The sequence below is a fragment of the Lagopus leucura genome, unplaced genomic scaffold (genome assembly GCF_019238085.1).
Source record: "Lagopus leucura isolate 7727_CA_CO unplaced genomic scaffold, USGS_WTPT01 250-0_obj-0_obj, whole genome shotgun sequence".
Lineage (NCBI taxonomy): Eukaryota > Metazoa > Chordata > Aves > Galliformes > Phasianidae > Lagopus > Lagopus leucura.
In genome coordinates, this window is record NW_024969455.1 from 6628 (window position 1) to 32243 (window position 25616).

General features: G+C 60.3%; 4 protein-coding genes across 10 annotated transcripts in view; 1 reads left to right on the forward strand and 3 right to left on the reverse strand.

Annotated features, from left to right (window-relative positions):
- Positions 1-2996, reverse strand: part of SARS2 (seryl-tRNA synthetase 2, mitochondrial) — a 3242-nt gene extending 246 nt beyond the window's left edge. Inside the window, exons 1-14 of the mRNA XM_042895074.1 lie at positions 2745-2996; positions 2270-2365; positions 2155-2184; positions 1928-2068; positions 1799-1853; positions 1628-1691; positions 1447-1552; positions 1302-1349; positions 1106-1214; positions 879-924; positions 688-775; positions 485-597; positions 276-369; positions 38-149 (exon numbers count right to left, since the gene is read on the reverse strand). Coding sequence (XP_042751008.1) covers positions 38-149; positions 276-369; positions 485-597; positions 688-775; positions 879-924; positions 1106-1214; positions 1302-1349; positions 1447-1552; positions 1628-1691; positions 1799-1853; positions 1928-2068; positions 2155-2184; positions 2270-2365; positions 2745-2996 — 1354 coding nt within the window. The remainder of the gene's footprint in view (positions 1-37; positions 150-275; positions 370-484; positions 598-687; positions 776-878; positions 925-1105; positions 1215-1301; positions 1350-1446; positions 1553-1627; positions 1692-1798; positions 1854-1927; positions 2069-2154; positions 2185-2269; positions 2366-2744) is intronic.
- A 131-nt stretch (positions 2997-3127) lies between these two features.
- On the reverse strand, positions 3128-3829 carry MRPS12 (mitochondrial ribosomal protein S12). The gene is made up of 3 exons (XM_042895079.1): positions 3768-3829; positions 3611-3687; positions 3128-3539 (listed from the first exon to the last, which is right to left on the reverse strand). The coding sequence occupies exons 2-3, from the start codon at positions 3657-3659 to the stop codon at positions 3181-3183; spliced, it is 408 nt and encodes a 135-aa protein (XP_042751013.1). The 5' UTR covers positions 3660-3687; positions 3768-3829; the 3' UTR covers positions 3128-3180.
- A 145-nt stretch (positions 3830-3974) lies between these two features.
- PAK4 (p21 (RAC1) activated kinase 4) lies at positions 3975-23184 on the forward strand. Of its 7 annotated transcripts, none has more exons than XM_042895067.1 (9): positions 3975-4048; positions 17168-17391; positions 19179-19784; positions 20267-20707; positions 20946-21079; positions 21150-21276; positions 22140-22265; positions 22369-22503; positions 22604-23184. In XM_042895067.1, the coding sequence occupies exons 2-9, from the start codon at positions 17188-17190 to the stop codon at positions 22757-22759; spliced, it is 1929 nt and encodes a 642-aa protein (XP_042751001.1). In that variant the 5' UTR covers positions 3975-4048; positions 17168-17187; the 3' UTR covers positions 22760-23184. The 7 variants fall into 7 exon arrangements, with proteins under 7 accessions (XP_042751001.1, XP_042751004.1, XP_042751006.1 ...); XM_042895070.1 differs by lacking the exon at positions 3975-4048 and adding an exon at positions 9993-11080; XM_042895072.1 differs by lacking the exon at positions 3975-4048 and adding an exon at positions 9993-11042.
- A 331-nt stretch (positions 23185-23515) lies between these two features.
- On the reverse strand, positions 23516-25142 carry SYCN (syncollin). Its single transcript, XM_042895073.1, has one exon. It carries the CDS (start codon positions 25008-25010, stop codon positions 24615-24617), a length of 396 nt encoding a protein of 131 aa, XP_042751007.1. The 5' UTR covers positions 25011-25142; the 3' UTR covers positions 23516-24614.
- Positions 25143-25616: the final 474 nt, after the last annotated feature.

Consider the following 25616-nt stretch of genomic DNA (forward strand, 5'->3'; position numbering starts at 1 on the left):
CCCCCCCCCCCCATCCCCCTCATCCCCCCCAGGGTGCAGGGGGGCTCAGCACCCACCGTGTGTGCGTGGTGCAGCTTCCCAGCCCCATCGCTGTACATGATGTTCAGCCGCCGGCTTTGGTAATCGGTGCAGTTGGAGGTGCTGGAGATCTTGGGGGAGGGGAGAGGCAACATAGAGAACATAGAGACCCCCCCACCCCAAACAGCCACGGGGACCCCATGTCTCAGCAATGGGAGGGGAAGGGGGGTGCAGCCCCCCTCCTTGGCTGCTCTCACCTCCCCATATTTGCCCCGTCCTGGCATCCAGGCTTCGATGTCAAACTTGCGGTACGCTGGGAGTCCCAGCTCCTGTGTGGGCATATCCAGGACACTGCGGGGGGGGGGGGGGGGAGGGAGATGGGGACACCATTGGGACACACCATTGGGACCCCATTTGGATTTGAGGGACAGGATCCAAACTGAGCCCCCCCTCCACCCCAACTGACCGGTAATGCAACCCCAGCTCTGAAAAAATCTCCTTCTGCAGCGTGAGGAATTCATCCAGCATCATCTCGCTCTCGGCCCCGTTTTCTGCTGCCGTCACCCCAAACATCTCCACCTGTGAGTACAGGGTGGTCCCGAAAGCCCCCTCCCCATCTGCTGCCTTCCTGTATGCCCCCCCCCCCCCCCCCAGCTCCCCCCATCCCACCTTGGTGAACTGGTGCACACGATAAAGGCCCCAGGGCTCTCGGCCCGTGTCGGTCTCTGCACGGTAACACGTGCTGGAGCAGACGATCCTGCATTGGGGGGGGGGAGCAAGGAATGATCAGAAGCGACCCCCACAAACACCCCCCACCCCCCTGCCCTCCATCCCATCCCCGCAGTGTGCTGCTGCTGTACCTGATGGGCATGTCCTGCAGCCGCACCGCGTGGTCCATGAAGTAACCTGCAGGAGAAAAGGAGACAACTGAGGGGTTCTGGACACATTTTTGACCTCATTCTGTCTTAATTATGACCTTTCCTGATAAGCCTCACCCTGATTTTGCCCCGTTCTGAACCGTTTATCCCAAGCTTTGTCCCGTTTCCTGTTTTTTCCCCCATTTTGGAAATTGTGCCCTGTTTTTCACCTGCAATCCCCACCTCGGAGGTGCCAGCCAGGCACAGGTCCTCGAAGCGAGCCGGGTCGATGCAGTACACGGGAGATGGGGTGATGTTGGGCTGCATCCCACAGCCCTCCTGGGGGAAGGGGGGGGGGGGACACAGGGAAGTCATTTGGTGGTGAGGAGGACAACAGGGACGGTGCAGGGACGGAGTGGCACTTACAAAGACGGCGCCGCGCAGCAGGTCAGGGACCGTCATGGGCAGGAAGCCCTGCAGTGCAGTGAGAGATGTAGGGGGCCGGGGGGGATCACGAGGCCCCACGGGGTGGCAGGAGGGTCACAGGGTTCCCCTGGACTCGATTCCATACCTTGGGCACCAGTTTGGCCAGCACAAAGTTCACCAAGGCGTGCTGCAGCAGCGCGCCTGCCCCACACAGGTAATAGGAACGGTGACCTGAGATGTGTGACAGCCTCCTGCGGGGACACAGCCGTCACCGGGATGGAGGCGACGTTGCAGTGAGTGAGCCCTGTGTTTGGGGAGGGACTCACCGCTGGCGGATGATGTCCAGCTCCTCACCCAGCTCCAGGTGGCCCTTAGGCTGGAAGTTGAATGCTGCAGGGACAGACGGAGCCTTTCTAGCTGTGGGACCCCCACCCTCCTGTTATCCACCCCACTTTGTGCTGCCCATCCCTCCATCCCCATCCCCAGCTCGCCCCTACCTGGCTTCTCCCCCACCACCTCCAGCACGCGGGCCTGGCTCTCATCACCGACAGGCTGCAGGAGGAAGGGAGGCGGGCGCTGATCAGGACGTCTGCAGTATCCCCCCCTCCCCATGTTCCCCTGCTCACCACTGCCGGGTGGGTGCTGTTGGGCAGCTGCAAGGCATGCAGGTAGAAGCGTTCATCCAACGCTGCCTCCTCTGCCAGCAGTTCCCTCAGCTGCAGCCTCACCGCACGGCCCCGTTCCCGCAGCGCCGTGTATTCGGGGACCTGAAGGAATGGGAGACCACGTGGTGGCCACATCACCTCCCCAGCAATGTGGGGGGAATCCAGAGCAACCGTCCCGGGGGTCTCACCGCATGCAGCGTGTCCTTGGCGTGGGTGGTCTGTGGGGGGGGAGAATGGGTGAGATGGGGGGACAGGGGGGAGCATAGAGTACCGTAGTGCCATAAGGAGGGGGGGGGGGCTCACCACCAGGGCGTGCACTGCCAGCGCCACCTCCTCCTTCTCGGCCTCGAGTCGGGCGATGGCCGCACGCACCTCCTCCAGGCGGGCCCAGGTCTGCAGCTGTGGGCGGGGACTGTCACGAAGCCCCGCCCCCAGCAGGCCATAGGCACCACCCACTGCCTACAGGCCACGCCCCCATATTGGTCATCTAGCCCCGCCCACGGGGAATGGCCACGCCCCTCAAATAGCCACCAGCCCCACCCCACAGGCCATGTCCACAACGCTCCACCAGCCCCGCCCACACCCATAGGCCACACCCTCAAGTCTCCATAGCCCCGCCCGCAGTCAGGCCACGCCCCCAATGCCACAGCAGCCTCCACACCCTCAGACCACGCCCCCTAACTAGCCCAAAGCTCCACCCCCACACAGGCCACGCCCCAAAAGTCTCCACCAGCCCCGCCCACACCCACAGGCCACGCCCCCCGCCTCTCCCGCTCACGATCTCACGCAGCTCGCCCTCCCTCAGCGGTCCTTTTCTCCGCTCCAGTTCCCGCGCGGCCTCCGCCGGGTGCGCACTCAGCGCCGCCATATCGAGCTGCGGCCGCGCGCTCAGCCCCTCCCGCACGTGCTCGTATAGTCGGCTCCGCTCCGCCCGACCCCGCGGAGTGGCTCCGGTGCCTGCTGAGCGCCGCCCGCGTGCTGCTACCGCCACAGCGCGCCGCGCCGCTGCTAGCGCCCTGGGCGCCGCCATCTTGGACAGTCCTCCAGAAGTGAGGGCGGTCACGTGGCGGAAGTGGAGCCATTCGGCGGAAGTGGAGCCACGCCCATGCCTAGGATCCTTCCCCCCGTCCCCTCCCCAGTGAGGACAGCACTTCGTAGCGCTCAGGGAACGCAGCTCTTTAATAAACGTATAAGCAGTGATCCTTCGGCCGCGCTCACTTCTTTTTCTGCACGTGGGCGCAGTCGTACTTCCCCCGTACGATGGTCAGCTTCACCCCCGGTAGGTCCTGCGTGCGGCCGCCCTGCACCAGCACCACGTGGTGCTCCTGCAGGTTGTGGCCCTCGCCCGGCACGAAGCACACCACCTCCCGCCCGTTGCTCAGCCGCACCCGCACGCATTTCCTGTTGGCTGAGTTCGGCTTCTTGGGTTTGCGGATGAGGTTCCTCACCACCACCCCCTTCAGCTGCGGGCGGCCGAAGGTGGGACCCAGCTTGGGAGGCGGCGGCTTGGGCCGGCCCTTCCGGTGCATCTGGTTCAGCGTAGCCATGGCGGCGGTCGGCGGCGACCCGAAGACTGTAGGGATAAAAAGGGGCGGTCAGCGGCAGCGGGACGGCTCAGAGAGGACGGGGACCGGCGGTACGCACCGCAGCCGCGCAGCAAGGCTGCGGTCCTAAGTACAGCGCAGAGCGACATCCTGTGGGATGGACAGTCCTCCAGCCTCCTGGAGACACACAGCTAAAACTCTCCGCACCGGGGCGCAAAGCGCGATCGCAGCGGCAATTCACACGGCCGGCATCTTACCGCTCTCCTCCGCGCCGTGCGGATTTTCCTCCGCGCTGTGATTGGTCAGCGCCCACGCCAATCTCGCTCAGCCTCCCTGCGATTGGTTGAATTCTCCCACGTGCCCGCCCCGCTCTTGGGTGCTCGGCGGGACCAATAGCATCGAGGGGGCGGGGATTGTTGCAAGGGAATGGTGGGCGTGGCTTGTTGCCAAGGGAACGGGGGCGGAGCGCGGCCCAGAGCGGCGGCCTTCCAACATGGCGGCGGCCGAGTGAGAGGAGCGGCGCGTCCGGTGGGGGGGGGGGGGTGGGGCCGGCGGGGCCCGGGGATACGGGAGTATGTGGGCGAGGGTCTTCAGCTGACGGTGCAGGGAAGGATTTGGGCCTCTTGAGGTTGGGGGTGGAGGCTGTGAGTGCTGTGCTGTGGGCGGCCTGCGCCTGGAGGGGGTGTGGGTGAGTACTGGAGGCCCTGAGGGGAGCGGGGGGGAGGAGAGGGGGGGATTGGGGGGAAGGGGATAGAGGGGATAGGAGGAGGGGGGGTGATATGGGGGGGGGATAGGAGGAGGGTGGGGGGGGATAGGAAGTGGGGAGGGGGGATTGAAGAGATGGGGAGAGGGAGATGGGGGGGATAGAAGGAGGGGGATGGGGGGAGAGACAGGAGGGGGAGATAGAGAGGGAGGGGGTTCTGTATTTCTGTGCCCTCCCCCCCTGCCCTCAAAAATGGCCCGAATTTGGGGATCTGTCCATCCGTGCAGGACTGGGTGGGAGCCCACAGGCGCAGCCGACAGCCCTGGTTTGGGTTTGTGTCTTTTTGAAGCGTCCCGAATAGCTGCGAATTGGGTTTGTGGAGCCTGGCGTTGGGGAAGGGGCAGAGCTGGGGGGTGTGGAGGGTGTTTAAATATAAACCCCCAAATTGAGTTTGAGAGCTGGGCTGTGCAGAGGAAGTTTAAATAAACCCCGTTTGAGCAGCGGCCAAAGGATTCGGTTGTTTGCTGCCGGTTGCAAATGGCAGCCAATCCTGGCAGCTTTTGGAGGAAGTTTCCTAATTCCTGGTTTATTTCTAAACCTGGGGGATGTGTTTGTTGACCCCTGGCGGGTTTGGGGGGGGGGGGCTTTTATAGGAGTTGGGTATGAATTGCTGGTTTGTGAAACGCGAGGCTCTGTGGACGCATCAGCAGCGCCGTGCTGTTGTCTTTGGCTGACGTTTCCAGCTTGTGTTCAGAAACATTGCCTGTATTCTATTCTGCTGCAACGCCACCCTGACTTTCCTAAACAAAGGTAATTAACCAGAACGCATTTGGAAGCTGGAATAGCCTCAGAATTTTCCAGGGGAGATACCAACAAGATAACGATTGCTGCCAGTTTAGGTTCTGTTTGCCCCCTCAGCTGAATGGAAACTCACGCTCTGCTCCCCCGTGTTGTTACAGCTCCCAGATGTTTTCCACATATCTTTATTTGCATCTGCAGGGGAGACATTTGTTTTGCTGGCAATTATCAAATGGGTCAGAAGGAAGTGGGCCCTATAAAAATAAAAACTCGCCGAGCTTTGCTCTGGGCTCCTCACCGTCCTTTGTGCTGCTGTTGCTGCTGTGTTGCTTCTTTTGTTGATGTTTGGGCTCTGTGAGCTGGATCTTTGTGAGCTGGATCTCTGTGAGTCACCCAAGCGCTGAAACAGAGGTGAATTTGTTTGAGTGGACATGAAAGGGGACGTAAATCACACCTCCATCCCTGGGGCAGTGGAGCAGCAGGACGGGAGAGGCGGTGCTTGGAGCACGGTGAGGTTCTTGCAAGGCCTTCCTTTGGCTCTGTGGTGTGGGTTTGATTCCTCAGCGCCCGACTTCTCAGATGAATGAATCCTGGCTGTGGGTGGCTGGTGGAGGGGAAAGAAGGAAGGAAAAGGAAGGAGAAGGAAGGAAGGAGAAGGAAGGAAGGAAGGAGAAGGAAGGAAGGAGAAGGAAGGAGAAGGAAGGAAGGAGAAGGAAGGAGAAGGAAGGAAAAGGAAGGAAAAGGAAGGAAAAGGAAGGAAGGAGGTGTAGCTTTGTATCCAAGGTGCAGCTCGTGGGGATGGAGCTTTCTGTGCTCACATTGGGCGCCGCTGGACGCTGAGCAGTTCTGTGCACGCTGGGATGATGCCGGTGCCTTCATGCCCTGCTACCTGTTGTCACTGCTCTGCCCATGGACTGCAGCCCTGGGAGCTTTGCTTTTCTCCCTGTTTCTTCCTTTGGTGCACGTAACCAGGAGCCCGTTTCTGTCCTGCCTCTGAAGGCAGTGAAGTAAAGCAGAGCTGACAGCGTTGGTGCTGGGTACCCCGTGGGATTCAGTTGTGCTGCACTGCAGGAGGACAAAGGACGCAGCCCTGGGAGTCCCACAGAAACCCCAGGGACGTTTGGCAGCTTCCACACCGCCTAATTACAATCACACCGTTCTTATTTAATACAAAGTGGTTTCTCCTGAGGCCAGCAGGGGAAGGGAAGAGGCCTCACCGTGTGCCTGGGAACGGAGCCGTGCTGGTTTGGGGTTTCAGAGGGAGCTCTGCCTGGCTCCGGTGCGGCTCACGTTTCAGAGCAGCCTTCCCAGCTGGGCTGGTGCATCCTGGAGGATTTGCTGGTTTTTTTTTCTTTATTAACGTTTTTGGGACGTAATGAAAATGTAATTCTTCAGAGCTGTGCTTGTTCAGCTCTTCCTTTCCCTGCGTCGCGCGCTGAGAGCAAATAAACTGTAGGTTCTGTCAGTGGGGTGCAGGAGGGTGATGAGAAAATGGAAGGGGCTGAGATGTTTTGGTCTGTTAACTCTAAGGGGAGGCGCTGGGTTTGGCACTGTGACCGTGGGGGTTGGGTTTGGTTTGGTTTCCCTTTTCCTACTAAAGACAAACACTTCAAGTGTCAGCCATCCGAGGTGAAGTCCTCGTTGTGGGGTTGGGGCAGCAGTGCCGGGTGCTGCGCTGAGCATCTCCCATAGCTTCCTTCGTGGTCCTTAAGCACTGGGGAATGCGATCCACTGCCAGCTTGCATTAAAATCATCGTTAGAGTCCCTTCCCTGCAGGGCTGCTGGGGCTCCGTTAGCACCTGCTGATCATCCGAAGCTTTGGGTCCCTTCCAGGGGGGCAGGCGATGTCCCCGCATGGCTTCTCCCTGCTGTGCATCGCCATCCTCTTGTTGTGAATGTCTGCTTTGAGCCCACTGGGTGCTAAGGGGACGAGAGCAAGGCGATGGTTGTAGAAACAGCAGGATTTGGGGTGCGGTGGGGGAATGCTGTTGGGTTTTGTCACCGTGCCCCGGCGCAGGGCTGCGTTCAGTGTTGTCTGTGCAGTGCAGAGCAGGAGCAGCGAGTGGCGAGGAGCCTCTGGCTGCTCAGCGCTCAGAATGGAGGCAGTGGGGGTGGATTGCGTGCAGTTTCCTCCACCCCGGACCAAAGGTACCTTTGGTGCAACGCAGAACTTGTTTGTCTGACCTGCTGGAGGGGTTGGGTAACCCCTGCTGGGAGCGGGTGATGTTTGCACGCTTCCTGTTCCAAAAAGGTGCCTGTGTGATGTTCCACGCTGCGATTAAATCGTTTATGCTGCCTGAACAGAGAAGCCCGAAAGGAGGCTACGAGCACCGATGCTGAAACGGCAGCCTTCTGGTTAGAAGCTCAATAGCAAGGTGGCTGGAGGGGCTCCGTTACTTTCGGGTCAGGGTTCTGCTGGAGCATTGCTGATGCCAGGCAGCAGCGTCCCGTGGAGCGGTGCTGCGTGGCGCTGCCTGCAAGGGGCTCTGCGTGCCCCCAGTGCTGCGCGCTCACCGCTCGCCTCCGCTTTCTGCATGACTGCTTTCTGCTGCCCCGGGCTGCCATCCTCTCGCCCTTCCCACAGCGCTTCATCTGACACCATTGAGCTCCCAGTGGGAGACAGAATGAGGGAGGAGTAGTGAAGCAGCCTCTCGCTCAGGGAGAGGCGTGCAGGAGGCCAGCATCTCTCTGCCTGCACTCGAGGACGCTGAGGGAGCCCTGCAGTCAGCTGAGATGCCATCTATGCGGTCATTTTGCACCAAAGGGAGAAATGGGGTCTGCGGTGCTCCTGGTTGTGTCTCTGGAAACCGAGATAAGGGTAATTGGAGCTCAGGCTTCAAGGCACAAACGGTGTCTGTGGGAGCCGGGGGGAGCAGCCCTTGTGCATGAGACGTCATCCCACGGGGATGAGGCTGAGAAATGCTCCTGGGCAGCCAGCGGCCACGCTGCGCCCTGGAGCCGTGGGGACAAGGGGACAGGCTTTGTGCAGAACGTGCTGAGCATCTCAGATCCATTCCCCTGTTGTTTCTTCTTCTTCTCGCTGGTTTTGGGTTTTTTTTGAGTGTGAAGGACTCCAATCCTTTCCGCCGTGATCCTTTAGCTCACGTCCAACCCACGCCGCGCTGTGATGCCGTGACTCTCCAGCACTTTTCCTCTGAAGGTCTCAGATCGAAGCCAGCGTTGCGCTGCTCTGTTAAAGCAGACTCCCGTGTGCCGGGGTGACGCTCCTCCTCACAAAGCAGAGCAGGAGGAGAACCAGGAATAGATCCCCAGCAACCTGCGTTAAGCCCTTCAGCACTGAGTCATCGCTGGGCAACCCCGCAGGCTGCTGCGTGGGCAGAAAAAGGGAAAATTGAAGTGAATTTCTCACTCTCAAGCCTGAACTTTCTGGAAGAGCTTGGCAGAGGCCAGGCGGCAGGTCAGCTCACTGCAATTTGGGGTGGCTGGACCCAAACCGGTGTCTTTGGGGCACCCCAGCAGTGCAGCACGGAGGCTCAGGGCGTTTCTGCAGGTTGAGGGATCGTCTGCTGGTGGGAGAACGATTGGTGTGCAGCGATGCACGTGGCTCTGTTGGACCTCATGAGCTTCTCCTGGCCCTGCTGAACGGCATCCCATCCTTCAGCTGGGTCCACCCCACAGTTCTGCGCTCCTTTTGGACTTCTTTCCTGCCTGAGGACTCTGTTTGGATCCTCCCGGGGTTCCTCAACCCGCTGGCTCCACGTGGCCCTGCCCAGCCTGGCAGCGTGGCATCTCTCTGCTCTTTGAAGGTTGTGCAAAGCCAGCCTGGCCAGTTCTACCACCCTGCTGGCAGGCTGAGCGCAGCAGTGCTGCGGTGAGCGTTGCGCCGTGCCACTCTCAGCGTGACAAACTCCTGATGGATGACGTCCTGTGGCTCTGGGACGGCTCCTCTGCCCCACTTCCACTCAGATGTATGCCTGCTTCCATTGCTCCAGCAACGCAGGGCTCGCATCCCAACCGCGGAGGGCACGGCGATGTCAAGAAAATGCCCTTTCCACTTCCACAGCGTGGCTGGGACGGAGCCCCGGGGCTGGGATCCCTTCTGGTTGCACTGCTGGGCTGCAGTCAGGGCGTGTGTGAGCTCGGAGCTGTGGCTCCCACAGCCTGAAACCACGTGAGATCTTTACTGCCAAATCAAATGCAATAGCTGAGCCTGCAGCCTTGCATTACGCAGTCTTGGGGGGGGGGGGGGGGAAGGCTTGGAGAGCCGGTGTCCCTTTGCGTTTTGAAGCTGGGCCGCGTGCAGCAGAGCGGCAGGACGTCAGTGGTGGGGCTGAGGTCCTCCGAGCTGCTCTCTGGGTGCAGCTGCGTGGGGACTGAGGCCACGCTGGGTTTGTCTGCGAGGCGAGGGCTGGCAGGATGTGCTTCTGCTAATTTTGTTCAAACCCCGAAAGATACGGGGGTAGAAACTTCCTTTGATGCGCTTTTATCTTCCTGTGAATTAATGAGCGCCGTTTCACAAGCCTCTAAAATTGCTGCTGGGGGCTCTTTGTGCTCTTGGCAGCCGAGCAGAACAGCTGGTGGATTTCTGTAGTCACAGCAGCTTTTGACGGCTGGAAATGGGAGGTGTTGGAGCTGCTGCTTGTTCTGCACCAGGGAAACAACTTGCCAGGAGGGCAGATGAGTTTTGCCCCTTAGACGGGGAAGAGACGCAGCAGCTCCAGCTCGTCCCCACATCAGCGTTTCTGCCCAGCTCTCCGCTGCTCTTTCCTCCTTCCCTGAAAGATAAGAAAGCTGTGAATGCTGTAACGCAGCCTCGTTTGCTTCATGAGGGCTCGGGGACCCCTGGTGGGCGATGCCAGCACCATGGGCGATGCCACCTGGGTGCTGCAGGCGCCGGGACGACGTGGGAGGCGACGCTGGCGGAGGTTTGCTCTCATCTGCCCGTCCTTTTTTTCCACCTCTTTCTCTCATGATTCCCAGTGCTGCTTAGCAGCATAGCGAGGCTGCTGTAGATATTTTGGTCCCCAAACGCTCTGCAAAAGAACAAGGAAGAGGAAAATGAGGACGAATGGGAAGTGAGCAATCTAGTTGTAAGCTGCTAGGTGATTAACATTCACAACGCTGCTTTTTTCTTGCGTGTTTCCCCCTCCCTGCTTGTAAAAGGCATTTAAATAAGAATGGAGCTGCAGGGACCTCTTGGAGATGCTGTTGGGCTGTGCTGGATGCAGCAGGGCTCGCAGCTGCCCTGGTTTGCTTTCCCTGTCCCACTCACCACCTGCTGCCTTCACTCCGTGCTGCCCCTGAGTTGGGCCAATTGCCCATGGGGGCTGCTGGGGGCGAGAAGTTCATTTGCAAGACGTGCCAACTAATTGGGCCAATTCGAGAGTGTTTCCTCTGAGCAAAATCAGAGAGGAGAGAACGGAAACGTGCACCCTCACATCAGAGCCGTGAGTTCCAGCTGGAGATCCTCACACCGGGGGCTGCTCAGTTCCTTCTGCCCACCCCATGGGATCACACAGCTCACGCTGCTTCTCCTTAGCAAGCAGCACGCTGCTCGTCTGCGTGGAAAACAGATGAAGAGGCAGAGCTTTGAGCCGTGATCCTCACCCTCAGGAGAGGCTTACAGCCCTTGGAGAGCCCTGGTGAGCGTCCTGGTGTCCCCCCAGCAGGTTTTGGGGCTGCTGTTCCTGAGCCAGAGCTCTTACTGCCAGCTGAGCTTGCCAGGAGAGGAGTCAGCGCTTCTGGCCACATCCAGCCCCTGCTCTCAGGGTGGCTGAGGGACCTGGAGGTGGCGTAAGGAACACCCACATGAGCAGAGACTCGCCGGAAAGGCCGCGGGTTTCCCACCTTCCCCTCTCCGTCCTTCCCTGTTTCCACGGCCGGAGCACTTTGACTGGCTGCTTTGTTTCAAATGTTGCTGCCTCATTGGCTCCCGGCTCAAATCTCCTCTATTCCTGCTCCACTTCTTACAAGCTTCGCTGTTAACCCCTGCGAGCCTCAGCAGCTGCTGATCACAGCTCCTCTCCTCCTTCCCTCCCTCTTCGCTTGCCAACGGATCCTCGCAGCGTGGGTGAGCGCAGCCGGAGCCACTTCCAGCCCTGGGAAATGGTAACGGCAGCACGGCGCGGAGGTGGGCGCCTGCAGGGAGGTGGTGTGGAGCTGGGAGGAACCCGTTCTCTGGGTGGCTCTCCTTGGAGCAAGGCTCACGGCACCAGGAAGCGGCGCGGGGCTTGGCACGGCTTCACCCCCTGCTTCCCTGCCTGTCCGTGCGCTGCTCGTGCTGAGGATGCAGGGGAGCAAAGCTGGTCTGTCCCCATGCCAGCACAAACCCACTTCCAGCAGGCAAGAAGGGGGGGACGGTGAGAGCCCATCTGCAGGGCTCAGGATGTCCCAGTCCTGCCTGGCTCCAGAGGCGCTGCGAAGTTTGCGGAGTCGGGAGCACAGCTGTGGCTGCTGGCCCCCAAACCCCCGTTCTGTGCTGCTGTTCCTCAGCCCTGCGCCCTCCTGCCCCACTCAGAGTTCTTTCTGCAGCAGTTTTCCTTCCTTCTTCCCCCTCTGGCTTGCAGGAAGCAGGGTGGTGATGGTGAGTAATGCGGAGTCTTGGCTGATATATTTTGTTAATGAGTTTCAGGCAGGGTTTGGCAGGGGGTGAGCAGTGAGGGGAGGCTGCTCGGAGGAAGTTTCTTTGCTTTTCAAGCCCGGGCGAGGCTGACTGTACTGGAAACGTGCAGAGCAATGGGGCACCACTCTCCACCTTGCAGTGGAGCAGGTTGTTTGCCCTCCAATCTGCTGAGCTGGCTTTTGGAGGCGGCAAGCTCAGTTCTGGCTGATGCGAGCGGGTTGGCGGTGTTTGTATGGGAGGCAGAGCCTGAGGCTGCTTGGTTTGAGCCCGTAAGAAAAAGGGAGCGATTCCTCTGGGACCGAGGTGGGGGTGAAGCTGAGACTCACATCTGCGCTGCTCTGGAATTGGACTTTACAAAAGGGGGAGCACGGCGACCCCATGGGAAGCGCAGGGTGGTGGGGTGTCCCTGGGTCCCTGCACCGCGCGTCCAGGGACCCCTTGAGCCCCCTTAAAGCATCCCTGTGGGGCAGTCAGGGCTGTGAGGTTTGTTGTGCTCCTTTCCCATTCGGTCTCCGTTTAACTGAGGTCCGTTTGGAGCAGCTCAGAGCAGATCTGGGCAGCGGAGCTGTGCCCAACCTGAGGCTCTCCCTGATGCTTGTGGTGCACAGAGTCCTGCACCAACTCCCTGCACAGACACGGAATGCTTGGGGGAAATGGGTGCTTGTGGGCTCCTCCTCAATCTTTCTGTCACTGTTTTTTCACTTCTGAAAGGTAAGAGTGAGCTCCCAAGCCCTGATAGCGTAAGGCTGGGGAGCTTGCCAGCAGTGGGGAATATTCTGCTCTATTTTAGTTTACTCCTGGCTGCCAGAAGCGTTCGTTAATGGCTGACTAATTAAACAAAGCTGAGATAAAGGGAATGTGACCTGGGTTTGGACAGGGCTGAGGAATGTGCAGAGCTCCAGGAGAGGCAGAGGGGTGGATTTTTAACCCTTTCCCTTCGCCGTGGCCGGCCGAAACGCTGCTGATGCGTTGGACTGAGGGGTGGGGGTGACAGCGAGGGTCCTCCAGCCGTGCCTCTTTGTGTTTCTGTTCTGCTGCCAATCCAGAAAGAGTTCAGTGACACCAGGCTCAGCTTGGAGGTTGGTTGCGATCAGTAGCTGAGTCCCACTGTGTTCACTTTCCCTCTGCCTGCAGCCTGGCAACGACCACCCTGAGAGGCGCCCTTTGCCTCCATATCATCCAGACGTGGCACCTCTCCCCGTGGTGCCACACAGGGTTCCTCCATGGGGGGCTTCCATAGGGAAGGAGCGCTCAGGAAGTTTTCCAGGGTGGAATTTTGGAGCAGGTGCTCCGAGGATCGATGGGACTTCTGCAGAAAGGCAGCGTGATGCATGCAGGTGGCAGCAAGCAGGAAGCAGAGCGAAGCAGGCGCACACACACACAGCCTGGATGGCTGCAGCCAGCAATGCCTGTGGGGTGAAGTTTCCCCCACCCAGCAATCTGGGCTGAAGCTGCGTGCGGCCATTCGAGCTTCGATCGGCCTCGCCTGCTGGGATAAAACTTCATCAAGGTAATGAGAACAGCCTGACAGGGAGGTTTGTTTGCAGCGCAGCTCACACCCAGCTGCCTGCCCCTGAGGAATGCTTGGCGTGGTTCAGGATCTGGCCCCGTGGCGCTGGCAAATACGTGGAGCGCGGCTGCGTCGGCTCACAGCGGCCTATGGAGGAGCGAAATGCTGGATGGAGGAGGGCACAAATACCCCAATTTATGCAAGAATGGGCTGGGGTGAAGGCTTTCCCCTTCCCCAGGTGCAGGGGGAGTTATTAGGATTTTATAGGAGCAGGATCTGGGAAGGAGAAGCTCAGACTGAGCGAGGAAGGGAGTGTTGGTGCGGTGCTGCAGCGAGGCGGGTGGCCGGGGCTGGGATTTCCTGCCTGCAGGAAGAGATTGGCTTTGGAGCCACTAATTTTGCACCGAGCGGTGTGAAGGAAGCTGAATCGGGAGACTGAAATGGGAGGAAAAGGCCACAATCGTACCAGAAGGCAATGAAAGCAGTAGAGGGGACTGAAATCAGAGCCGGCCGCGCTGGCAGGACGGGTTGGATCAGCGTGGGATGGCATTGCTGCCACAGCTTGAGAGAGCAGAGGGTTAAACAAACAAAGCGTGGCCTGAAATGCTGAGGCTGCCTGTGTTTGTTTGATTCTGCTGCCTCCGTGTCCAGATCCTTCGTGGGAGGGGAGGGTTCTTCCTTCAGCTCTGACTGACAAACAAACAGAACTGGTTTTTCCTCCGCTGAGATGGCAGGGCTGGATGTGGGAGATGCACTCTGCTGGTTCGTCCCTGCAAAGCAGCTGGTGCTCACCAGACCCTCCTGTCCCTCCTCGCCTTTCCTGGATCTTCTGAGCGCTTTTTCCTCTCAATGTGCTGAAACCCAAATTGTTTCTACAGTGAAAATGCCGACCTCTGCGCTGGTGTGGTTTTGGGGAAGCCCAGAGCATCCAAGTGCAGCGTCGGGATGCGCTGCCAGCCGATCCCAGCAGCAGATCCTGGCAGCAAGAAGCTGCAGCCCAGCAGTAGGAGCTGCCCTCAGCTTCCACCAGCAGCGCCTGGCTGGGAGCCCTTTGCCCGTCCCTGTGCTCGGTGCTGGAGGTGCGAGGACAGCGCAGCCACGTGGGGCTTTGCTCCTTGCACTGCACTGCAGAGCTTTGAGCTGCACGAGGATGTGGCTGTGCTCCGGGTGCTGGGGATCACGGCCTGGATTGAAGGAAAACAAGCAAATCGGGGCTGGCTTTACGGTGCTGGGACACTTGTCCTGGTGTTTGGCTCTGGCTGGTGCTGTGAGCTGCATCCAGGGAAAACGCAGAGTTTAAGGCCGTTGGCAGTTTGAGGGCTGCATTAGCAGCAGTCTGAGTGTCCATCCTTTCCCCTTGGCTCTCTGTGGTGTTTTCACAGTGGTCTGGTGGGTCCAATCTTGTCCTGTTCCTCTTTGCAGAGTCGGTGTAAGCAGGAGAGGCCAGCAGCCAGGCAGAGCATGCCACCGAGCGCACAGCAAAGGAATAGAGAAAACCTGGTAGGGTTTTCTCCCCTGACTTAGGTCTTGTGCTGCACTTGGCACCGAGGACTTGCTCTGAGCATCCTGTATCCGTGCTCAGTACGGTCCAATATCAGGTGATGAGGGCACCAGTGCTGCTGGTCACGCTGTCCTTGTTCCCTCAGGCTGAGCTCTGGAGGAGCTGGAGCACAGCTGTGATCAGGGCTGAGCTCGCATCAACTTCAGTGCGTGCCCTGCTGCGGCTCTCCGTAGAGCTGTTGATTTTGGGAAAGGTTTGCCAGGACTCTGAGCTCCTACTGAGCAGCATCAACGTTGTACCTCAGAGCCTGGAAGGATGCGGGCGTTCCGCTGGTGTAAACAAGCCCCCATTGTGCAAAGCTGTGGTGTTTACACCAGGAGAAACGGCTCTGGGGTCCGCCTTGGGGCCAGGCTTCCTCTGCAGCTTTGTTCTGTGCTTGCCTTGGGGCTGGGGCCCTGCTGCCCCACGCAGGTGCTCATCGTTTCCAACCTTGTGGTTCTATGATCTCCCCCAGGCCTTCGGGGGCAGCTGCTGGACCCCCCTGAGCCCAGAGGCAGCCACGGGGTTTGGTGGGCGCTCCTCCATCCATCGCCACTGCGCGGCCTTGGTTTCTGAGGAGCTATTTGCGCTGCATTCCGCGGTGCTGCTGAGGGCACAAGCATTTCTTGACCTTCAAACACATTCCTACCACGTACCGTGGGATGAGTCCACCTCCAATTGCTGCTGGTCCGTCTGCTCCTTGTCCCGTCTGTGCCATGTCAGCAGCGCTCAGCTCGGAGCTGTGGCTGCAGAGCCACAGGAGCGCAGCTCTGAATCTGGGGGGATCCCTGAGCGTTGAGCTCAGCTGGAAGGATCCCCCCCCCATCCCCCAGCCACAGCTTTCTGCACCAACCATACAATTTCTGGGCTCCTCCTCGTGGCCGTCTTCACCCCAGGATACCATGAAATGCATTCGGCTGTGGCTGGTCTCCATCAGAACTGCTGTGCCAGGAATGAGCAGCACTTCTTGGAGTTCTCTTGCTTTTGCCGATGGTTTTTGAAAATCAAATCGAAAGAAGCTCTCCCTGCAGTGTTCACCACTGAGATGAAGGAGTGCTGAGATCTGTGAGCAGCACAGACTGTAGCTGAGTGGTGGCTGCTTGGTCTCTTTTCTGGGCACAGCTCTGCGGAGGAAAGCCATGCAACTGTCAGGCCTTGAGTTTGGTACCACGCCGGTCACATTGCTAAGCTTGGTTTCAGCAGCCTTGGTAGATGTTTAAATGCCTGAGCGAACAGTGTTTTCCTGCTAGGACAGCACACCTGCATGCCCAGCTCTTTGCAGGCCAACCTGTTTCACTCAGAAGCTTTTCCAGCTCCTGAAATGCTGCCTGGAGAACCTGCCCTGCTCACGGCTGCAGTTCTGGATGGCTCTGTGGCTGCAGTGCCTCCAAGAAGCAGCACCAGTTTTGCAGCCTGCAAAGCCCCGACACAGGAAGGGTGAAAGCTCGTGTGTGTGGGCAGAGTAAAGCCAGGGAAGCTGGCCAAGGCCACGGGCTGGTGGCCAGGGTGAGCCTTGAGCCCTGGCTTTGCTCAGGCTTGCCCCTTCTTGGAGCTCCACGTTGTGCCCTGGGCTCCGTGCCCGTGGGATGGGCAGAGAGCTGCTCCAGTTTGGGGAGCATCAGGGCACAGATTGTCTGCTATTCCTCACCGCTGGAGAGTGGAAGAGGGCAGGATCCTGGTGAGCAATTGGTAACGTGGGGCAGCTCAGGGGCTCGTGGCCGTTGCCTGGGTGTCACAGGGCTGCCTGGGCTCACGCTTGCTGCCAGGCTGCTCCTCGCTTTGCACTTTGAGGTCTGGAGAAGACTCCAGCCTGTGTAATTGTGGGAGGCTTCTGCTGTGATTTTAAATTCGGAAGCCTTGCATCAAAGCTGGCTGAGCAAAGGGAGAGGAGGGAAGGCGCTGCAACTGCAGCAACGTGCCTGCAAGAGCGGGGCTCAGGAGGCAAATGATGTCCTGGATGCGGAGCGGCCCAGGTGCAAGCTGCACAGGATTGCCACAGGCAGGAAGTCAGGTGTGGCCAAACCAATGCTCCTCAGCTCAGCACAGGACGGCAGCCCTCAGCTTGCATCATCACAGTGCTGGCAGTGGGAGGAGGAGCCGAGTCCGTCGTCTGGGCACACAGGGACAGAGGGACGTGGGCTGAGGCTGAGGCCAGCATTTCTTCTGTGCTGTACGGAGCCCTCGACCGCCCCGGTTACCATTGCTGCTGTGCCATTGCATCACTTACAGGTAGAGACAGAGCGGGCTGAGGCTGTGAGCAGGGAAAGCTCCTCAAGGCTTTTAGTCTAGAGCCCAAATGCAGCTTGAAATAAAAACCAACAGCCAAAATGGGGGATGAGCAGCTGACAAAGGGAGCAGCGCACCCGGTGTGAGGGCTGGGCCGGATCGAGGTGTTTCCTTCTTGGCAAGCGATGCTTTCCCCGGAGAGCGCGGTCAGTTCCTGAAGAAGGGATGCTTGTTTTACAGCCCTCGCCACCTCCGTCCTCGTCCACACCTCACTGTGCCCTCCCTCTGTCCCCTCAGGTCTGCTAAGCGCTCCAACCATGTTCAGCAAGAAGAAGAAACGCATTGAGATCTCGGCGCCCTCCAACTTCGAGCACCGCGTCCACACCGGCTACGACCAGCAGGAGCAGAAGTTCACAGGGCTGCCGCGGCAATGGCAGGGCATCATCGAGGAGTCCGCCAAGAGGCCCAAGCCCCTGGTGGACCCCGTGTGTATCACAGCCATCCAGCACGGCTCACAGAAGGTAAGCGGCTCTGCGACGTGCTGAGGGGAGCGGTTGAGGGCTGAGGGGTGATGGAGCCGTTTTGGGAGGTGTTTGTGCCCCCTCCCAGGGCTGCCACGGAGCAGGTAAGCTGGCCGTTAGGTTCCTGAAGCCTTTCAGCGTGCTCCACAACCTACTGCTTTTTCGTGTACCCCCTCCTGCCCACGTGGGAGGAAGATAAGTGCAGAGCAAAGCTTCTCCCCTTCCTCACCCCATTGCGTTCTGCTGAACGCTGGCAAAAAAACATGCCAGGGGAAAACATGACCAGAGCTGTGCCCGTCCCTTCCCACCCCATCCTCTCCCTTTGCCTGTTTCCCCAAACCACCCTTATGTCATCATTTTAAGTCTGGCTCGTCTGCTTGCCTCGGTTGAGGAAACCCACGCCGCCTCTGGTGTTCCTCTGCCTTCGCCCTCCCTAGGTCCCTGACTCTGCTCCCTTCTGCTCTGCCTGGCTGCTCTCTGTCGGTGATCAGAAAAGGCACCGACCCTGTTGGGGCCATCCTGTGCCCCCCGCTTGGGTGAGATGGACTTTGGCAGGAGTCAGGAAGAAATCCTGATGGCTTGAACTGCAGGAGGAGAGTTAGGGCACGGTGCTGTCCGCGCGAGGGCTTCTGCTTTGCGGATGATCCTGGCAGCAATCCCCTTTGCTCAGTCTCACTCAGGCCGAGCCCAAAAATCAGCACCAGCCAGAGGAGGGGATGGGCAGTGAAGCCTTGTTTGGGCTGAGGAGCTGATGGCTTCCAGAAGGAGAAGGGCTTGCAAACATGCAGTGCGGTGGGCGGGCTGTGGTGCTGCTGAGCAGCATGGAATCGTGGAGTTCTTTGCTATGAGAGCAGTGAGGTGCTGAACAGCTGCCCAGAGGCTGTGATGCCCCGTCCATCCCTGGAGGTGTTCAAGATCAGGTTGGATGGGGCCCTGGGCAGCCTAGGCTGGCATTAAACGTGGAGGTTGGTGGCCCTGCGTGTGGCGGGGGGTTGGAGCTTCGTGACCCTTGAGGTCCCTTCCTACCCCGGCCATTCTGGGATTCCGCAGAGAAAAGATTGGCGCATCCTTCCTGGAGACCTTGGAGATGATGCAAAGCCCAGGCAGCGCAGTAACTCTCTTTTAATACCCTTCTGCCTCCCCTCTAGCTGGTAGCAGAGCTCGGCTGTGATAGCAGAGGAGCGGGGCCCCAGCAGGAGTTTTGCTGTGTTGGCCCCCAGCCAGGCTTCTGCTGGGAGTGAAATCTGCTGCCGCTGCGTGGTTTCTGATGATCATGGCTGTAGCCCAAACAAAGCCCCCTGCGCTCCGGGTCCTGACCAGGTGCCTCAAGGCAGAGCCAGAACTCACAGCAGCCCCCCAGGACCCTTCCCCACGAATCCCCTCTGACGGGGCTCAGCCTGGCATTGGCCCGTATGGGAGGAGAGAGACAGCTGGGTCTGATTCCCGCTCTGTTTCCTACCTCCTGGAGGGGCTCAGGACAGCGTGGGCAAACCCCTGAGGCTGTGGGGACACCGGAGCTGCCTTCTTCCTGGCCTCCAGCATCCCCGTCTGTGTGCGGATCCCGTGGGCCACCTCCTATTAACGGTGCTCTGTTCGTCGTGTGTCAGCGGAGATCCCATCCCTCCCCTCGTCCCGTCTGTGTGAGCCGCCCCCTGCCCCCGTCACCACCAGGCATTTCATTTTTATTTTTGTTTTATTTTCTTTCATTTTTTGTTTGTTTGTTTGTTTGTTTCTTTTCGTTCTGTTTCGTGTTCCGTGTTCCTGTCTACCTCTCGTCCTGCACAAAGACCATCGTACGGGGCACCAAAGCCGCCAAGGACGGCTCGCTGACCTGGCTGCTGGATGAATTTGAGAACATGTCCGTGTCCCGTTCCAATTCTCTGCGCAGGGACAGCCCCCCTTTCCCACCCCGGCGTGACCAGCTCTGCCAGGAGAACGGCCTTACCGAGGATTTTGGCCGCAGCAAGGACAAGAGCTGCCCCGCACCCCGTGGCGAGCCGGACCGGGGCAAGGAGCGACCCCGCGAGCGGGACCCGCAGCGGCCCCGAGGCCAGGAGCCCGGCCCCAGAACCGGCGGTCGCCCACCCCCTCCCGAGTACCCCAAGCCCCCCCCTGAACGGGACGGCCCCGCCGACAGGGACTGCGGCGAGCGGGACGAGCGCGTGGTGCGACGGGAGCGCGCCGAGCCCTGCGACAAGCGGCCCAAATCCACCTACGGCAACGGCAGCAGCCCTCAGTCCCCCCGTGACAAACGCCCGCTCTCCGGGCCCAATATCCGGACTCCCAACATCCCCGTGTCCGAAGGGGTGATGAAGACTGCCCAGCAGACGGGACGACCCTTTAATACCTACCCACGGGCTGAGACCGACCCCGTCCGGGGCGCAGGTGCACAGGTAAAGGCTCCTCTGCTCCCCCCGCTCTGAGCCGCTCCGCTTAGCAGAGATCTCTCCTTCCCCCGAGCCTCGGGGGGCTCTCCTCACTCTGCCTGGCCTCCGCCTCCTACAACAGCAGCCTCTCTGCTCCGCTTCCTAAGCCAGCGCCAGCTGAACGGCCTTCTTCGCTTCACTTACGACTGTGTTGAAGACCACGGCACTGCGGGGGCTGCGTCTGTTCTGTGCTTTCCTCCCCGGGGCTGTGCCACGGCTCCTCGCGCTCTCCTCTTTCCTCTCTGGTCTCCGAAGCGGCCGCCTGTGGTCATCTATCCCCATTCCTCGCTGTCCCTGCTCCTTCAAACCCATCTGGTGCAATTCGTTCCTCCGACGCCGTCCAGCTCCGCTAAGGCCTGGATGCGGCGCCGTCGGCGGTGCTTTGGGGCCAGCAGCAACGTTCCGCACCATCCCTCGTGGCTCTGACGGCCCTCTTCTCTTTTTTGCAGGCTGAACCCCGGCCGGGCCGGCCTCAGGAGGCAGCACCCAACGGGCCAGCAAGCAGCGCCGCCGGCTCCTCCCGAGCCCAGCCCCCCGGCCCACCCCGCTCCAAGGTCCCTGAGCCCCCCGCTGGCCTCACCCCACACGCCTCCGAACCCCACCTGGCCCGTCCTCCACAGCCCGGCCCCCCACCCCCTGCTGTCGGCCCCCAGCAGCCCCGCTCACCCCAGCGAGAGCCCCAACGCGTCTCCCACGAACAATTCCGGGCAGCTCTGCAGATGGTGGTGGATCCGGGAGACCCACGCACCTATCTGGACAACTTCATCAAAATAGGGGAGGGATCCACCGGCATCGTTTGCATCGCCACGGTGAAGAGCAGCGGCAAGCTGGTGGCTGTCAAGAAGATGGACCTGCGCAAGCAGCAGCGGCGCGAGCTGCTCTTCAATGAGGTACAGGCAGCGGAGCCCTGGGGTGCCTATGGGTGTCAGATACAGCTGCTTTGGGACTGGGAGCTGGGGCTGCCGCTCGTGGGGTTTTGCACCGGGAGCTTTGTTTCTCCCCATGGCTCTTCTCTCTGTTGCGGAGAAGGGCCGATTACCTCTGCCCATCCACGAGCCCCTTTGCCCACCCCACCAAACCCAGCCCTGTGAGATGGGCACCGCCGAGCTCACCCCGCTCTGCCCACAGGTGGTGATCATGCGGGACTACCAGCACGAGAACGTGGTGGAGATGTACAACAGCTACCTGGTGGGCGACGAGCTGTGGGTGGTGATGGAGTTCCTGGAGGGCGGCGCGCTGACCGACATCGTGACGCACACCCGGTACGTGCCTGGGCCCCCCAGCCCCTCTCGGCCCCCTGGCCGCCCCCCCCTGACCCTCTGCCTCCTGCAGGATGAATGAGGAGCAGATCGCAGCTGTCTGCCTGGCCGTGCTGAAGGCCTTGTCTGTGCTGCACACGCAGGGCGTCATCCACCGCGACATCAAGAGTGACTCCATCCTGCTGACGCACGACGGCAGAGTAAGTGGCACTGCCACGGTGTGGCCCCTCTGCAACTGCTGCTCCCCTGCCCTGACCTCGTCAGGGTCTCATCAGGAAGTCTGCATGGGATCAGCCGGGTGGCAAACGCCGTCGGAGGGGCTCTTATATTAAGTTTGGCACATGTGCAGCACCGTGCCTCCTCAGGGCGCCCCAAGTGCTGGGCTTTGAGCCTCAACCAGAGGCCGCTCTGAGCCCCCAAATCTTTCTCTGGAGTTCCCTCAGTTTCCTGGAGGTGCCAAAACACCACCAGGAAACACCAGCGACACAAACACCGAAGGCACTGTGGTCGGAGGCGGATCGACTTCTTACGTGGTCTAACAGGACCAGGGGAGTGGTTTTAAACTGAAAGAGGAGAAATTGGGTTAGAAATCGGTAGGAGGAAACCTTTTAATCAGTGTGGTGAGGCTGAGGCACAGCTGCCCAGAGAAGCTGTGGGTGCTCCATCCCTCTGGGTGCCCGAGGCAGGGATGGGGCCCTGGGCAGCCTGAGCTCCTAGGAAGCGTGCAGCTCGCAGCACGGTTTGGGGCTGGGGGTGCTTTGGGATCCCTCGCAACCCAACCCTTCCAGGATTCCTTGCTTCTGTGATCTTTGGGATCCTTTCCAACCACTCTGTGCTTCATGTTTCTGATCACACGGGAGCCAGAGAAGCTTTTAGAGGCTTTGAGGCTCTTTGAGATGGATCTACAGCCTGATGCTCTGCGAGAAGCAGAGGGGTTGTGAGGCGACCTGAAGAAGCTGCCGGGACAGGGTTGATCCCGGAAGGCAGCGCTGAGAACGGAGCATCCCTGCCTGGTGCTGGGGGCAGCACAGCGTTCTCACGAGCCGCCTTCTCCGGCCTCCAGGTGAAACTCTCTGATTTTGGGTTTTGTGCCCAAGTGAACAAGGAGGTGCCGCGGCGGAAGTCGCTGGTGGGGACCCCATATTGGATGGCACCGGAGCTCATCTCTCGCTTGCCCTACGGCCCAGAGGTGAGCCTGCGGCGCAGGGGGGCTCTAGGGGTGCAGGGAGGGGGGGGGGGGGGGGTGTCAGCCCACCCACGAGCCCCACAAACGTCCCTCCTCCCCTGTGCAGGTGGATATCTGGTCCCTGGGTGTGATGGTGATCGAGATGGTCGATGGGGAGCCGCCGTATTTTAACGAGCCGCCGTTAAAGGCCATGAAAATGATCCGAGACAATCTGCCCCCCAAACTGAAAAACGTGCACAAGGTAAAGGGGGGGGGGGGGGTGGGGGGGCGGCGGGGGGGGGGCCGCGCGCGGCGCCCCCCCCCCCCTGATTTCCCCCCCTCCTGTCCGCTCTGCCCCTCAGGTCTCCCCCTCTCTCAAGGGCTTCCTGGACCGCATGCTGGTGCGGGACCCGGTGCAGCGGGCCACGGCCAACGAACTCTTGAAGCACCCCTTCCTGGGCAAGGCGGGCCCCCCCTCCTGCATCGTGCCCCTCATGCGCCAGAACCGCATGCGGTGAGGAGCCCCGCCGCCGTCCTCGCCGTCGCCTCTTAACTGGATTTGTGACTGTGCCGCTACTGTGGGGGCACTGGGGGGGTCCTGGCCCCCCCACGCCGTACTACTGAGTCAGGAGCTGGCAGGGGACGGCGGTGCGGCCGCGCGATGGCACCGGCCCTGTCCCCGATCCTTCCCTGCAGAGGCTTGGGGACCGGGGCTTTATCCTGACTGCTCGGGATCTGCTGTTACGGCCACCCTGGGATCCCTTTGGGCCATCTCAACTCAGTCCCCATATTTCCCCCCCCCCCCCCCCATTTTTTGTTTTGTTTTCCCCTCTTCAATCTTTTTCTATCCTTTTCTGGCCCTGTGCCCTGCAGGAGAGCCGTGTCCAGTTCCCCCCCAACCCCAACACTACAGCCCCACGGCCACACTACTGGTCCGGGGGGCCCCCCCCCCCCCCCCCCTCCTCCCAACACTTTTTTTTTTTTTTCCCCCTGTTTGTTTCTGTTTTGTTTTTTAAACAAAGCTATTTATATTGTCGTTTTGTAACGCCACAGCGCTGGAGTGCCCCAGGGTTGCTATGGGGCCCCCTGGAGATTACACGTGTCCTTTTGGAGAGCGCCGTGTCCCACTGTGGTTTTTGGGCAGGGTGGTGGAGGCGCCGTGGGGTGGTGGGTATGGGGGCTATGGGGGCTATGGGGACCTGCCCGAGGTCAGCCTAAAGCTGCCGCTGCCTCTGCCTCGTCTCCCCCAAATAAAGCAGCGGCAAGGCAGGAGCTGCACATCCTCAAGGCTTTATTGGCTACGCTCAGAGCTGTGTGGGGTCAGGGGCTGGGGGAGAGGTGGGGGGCTGGCACAGCTCATGTGCCCACCTCTCACTGCTGACCTGTTTGTGGTCCGTGGGGTCAGGCAGGGGCCGATTCTGATCCTGTGGACGCGTTGGCTCGCGTCGCTCCGCAGGGCCTTGCGTTGGCCCACGTGGGCCCACTTGGGCGTGCGATGGCTGGTGGTGACCCGCATCCTCTCAGCGTGACGTGCTGGGCTGCAGGAGGACCAACGAGCTGCTGGTGCCGTGGAGCCACGCCAACAACCCACAGCCTGCGTTGAGCTGCGCTCACTTGCGTTGATCCAGGTTGATGAGGGTTGACTCGCATCGAATGCTGTTACGAGCGTGGCCCGGCGTGGACCCTTGTTGCCTGGTTCACCCCATCTTGGTGCACGTTGACCCACATTGACTGGTGTCGATCCACATTGATGAACGCCGCCCTGTGTTGGTCTACACTGACTGTTTCACCCCATGTTGGTGCACGTTGACTGGTGTTGACCCACGCTGAGTGGTGTTGACCCACGTTGAGTGGTTCTGCCTTTCATTGACCCACGTTGACTGATGTTACCCCATCTTGGTGCACGTTGACTGGTGTTGACCCAGGCTGAGTGGTGTTGACCCACATTGAGTGGTTCTGCCTTTCATTGACCCACGTTGACTGATGTTACCCCATCTTGGTGCACGTTGACTGGTGTTGACCCACGCTGAGTGGTGTTGACCCATGTTGACTGGTTCTGCCCCACGTTGACTGATGTTACCCCATCTTGGTGCACGTTGACTGGTGTTGACCCACGCTGAGTGGTGTTGACCCACGCTGAGTGGTTCTGCCCCACGTTGACCCACGTTGACTGATGTTACCCCATGTTGGTGTATGTTGACCTACGTTGACTGGTGTTGACCCACGCTGAGTGGTTCTGCCCCACGTTGACTGATGTTACCCCATGTTGGTGCATGTTGACCTACGTTGACTGGTGTTGACCCACATTGACTGGTTCTACCCCACGTTGACCCCACGCTGCGTGGAGCAGCCCCGAGCGGCCCTGTGCCCTGCTCAGCTGCACTTACAGTAGTAGGACCTGATGGCATTATTCCAGTTCAGGAAGAGCCCCCTTCGCACCTCCTGCAGCCTCGGGAAAGAGCCTGCCGAAAACGTCTTTTTGGTGCCTGTCTTCCCAGCCTTGGACCAGACCTTCAGCTCGCAACGCTTTCCCACCACCAACGAGGAGACTTTGCCGGACCAACCCGTGGGCATGTAGGGGACGTCGGAATCTGGAAGCACGCTGAGCGAACTGCCGGCGCAGCATTCGTCGTAGTAAACGCTGTTCTGGGTGTAGAGCTGAGCGCAGAGCTGCGTGCCGTTGTCCGGCTTCAGATCGGCCGCGGTCGGGCACTCAGCCCCGCACACCGCCAGCACCGCCGCCAGCACCACAGCCAGCACCGCCGCCATCTCGTCGTGCCGTCCCCCGCAACCGGCGCCCAGTTATACCCGATCCCAAGGATGCGGGAAGGACGGGAAACCACCACGTGTCTGCTCCCACTCCACGTGCCGCCCTGTCCTTCCTGGGAAGGGACCCAGCTGCACAGGCCTGACCTTCTCCCCCCTACCCCAACCCCCCCCCCCCCCCCCCCCCTCCCGGGACCACCAAGCCTGGGAGCGAACCCAGATGTCACCGCAAAAGGACACGGTGTCCCCCCTTCCCCTTGTGCCAAAAGCCGCACCTGGGCCGTTCCCAGCCGTGGCGGGGGGGGGCACAAGGCCGGGATCCGATGTGACGGGGGGGGGGGGGGGGACGAGGCCAGGCGGCTGCCGACGTCTCCTTGACCCCTCACCTCCACCGACAGCAGCGGGTAATTAGCGGTAGGAAGCAGCAGAGGGCGAGGAAAGAGGTGGGGGGCATTCAGCCACGCCCCTCATTTGCATAGTAATGAACCCAAGGCTCGCCCGTCTGGCAACCGCAACCCCCCCCCCCCTGCTGCCGTGGCCCCGCCTCTCATTTGCATATCGGGCGCCGTCTGTGCCGAGGGGAGCGCCCACTCCCCCCCCCCCCCCGGG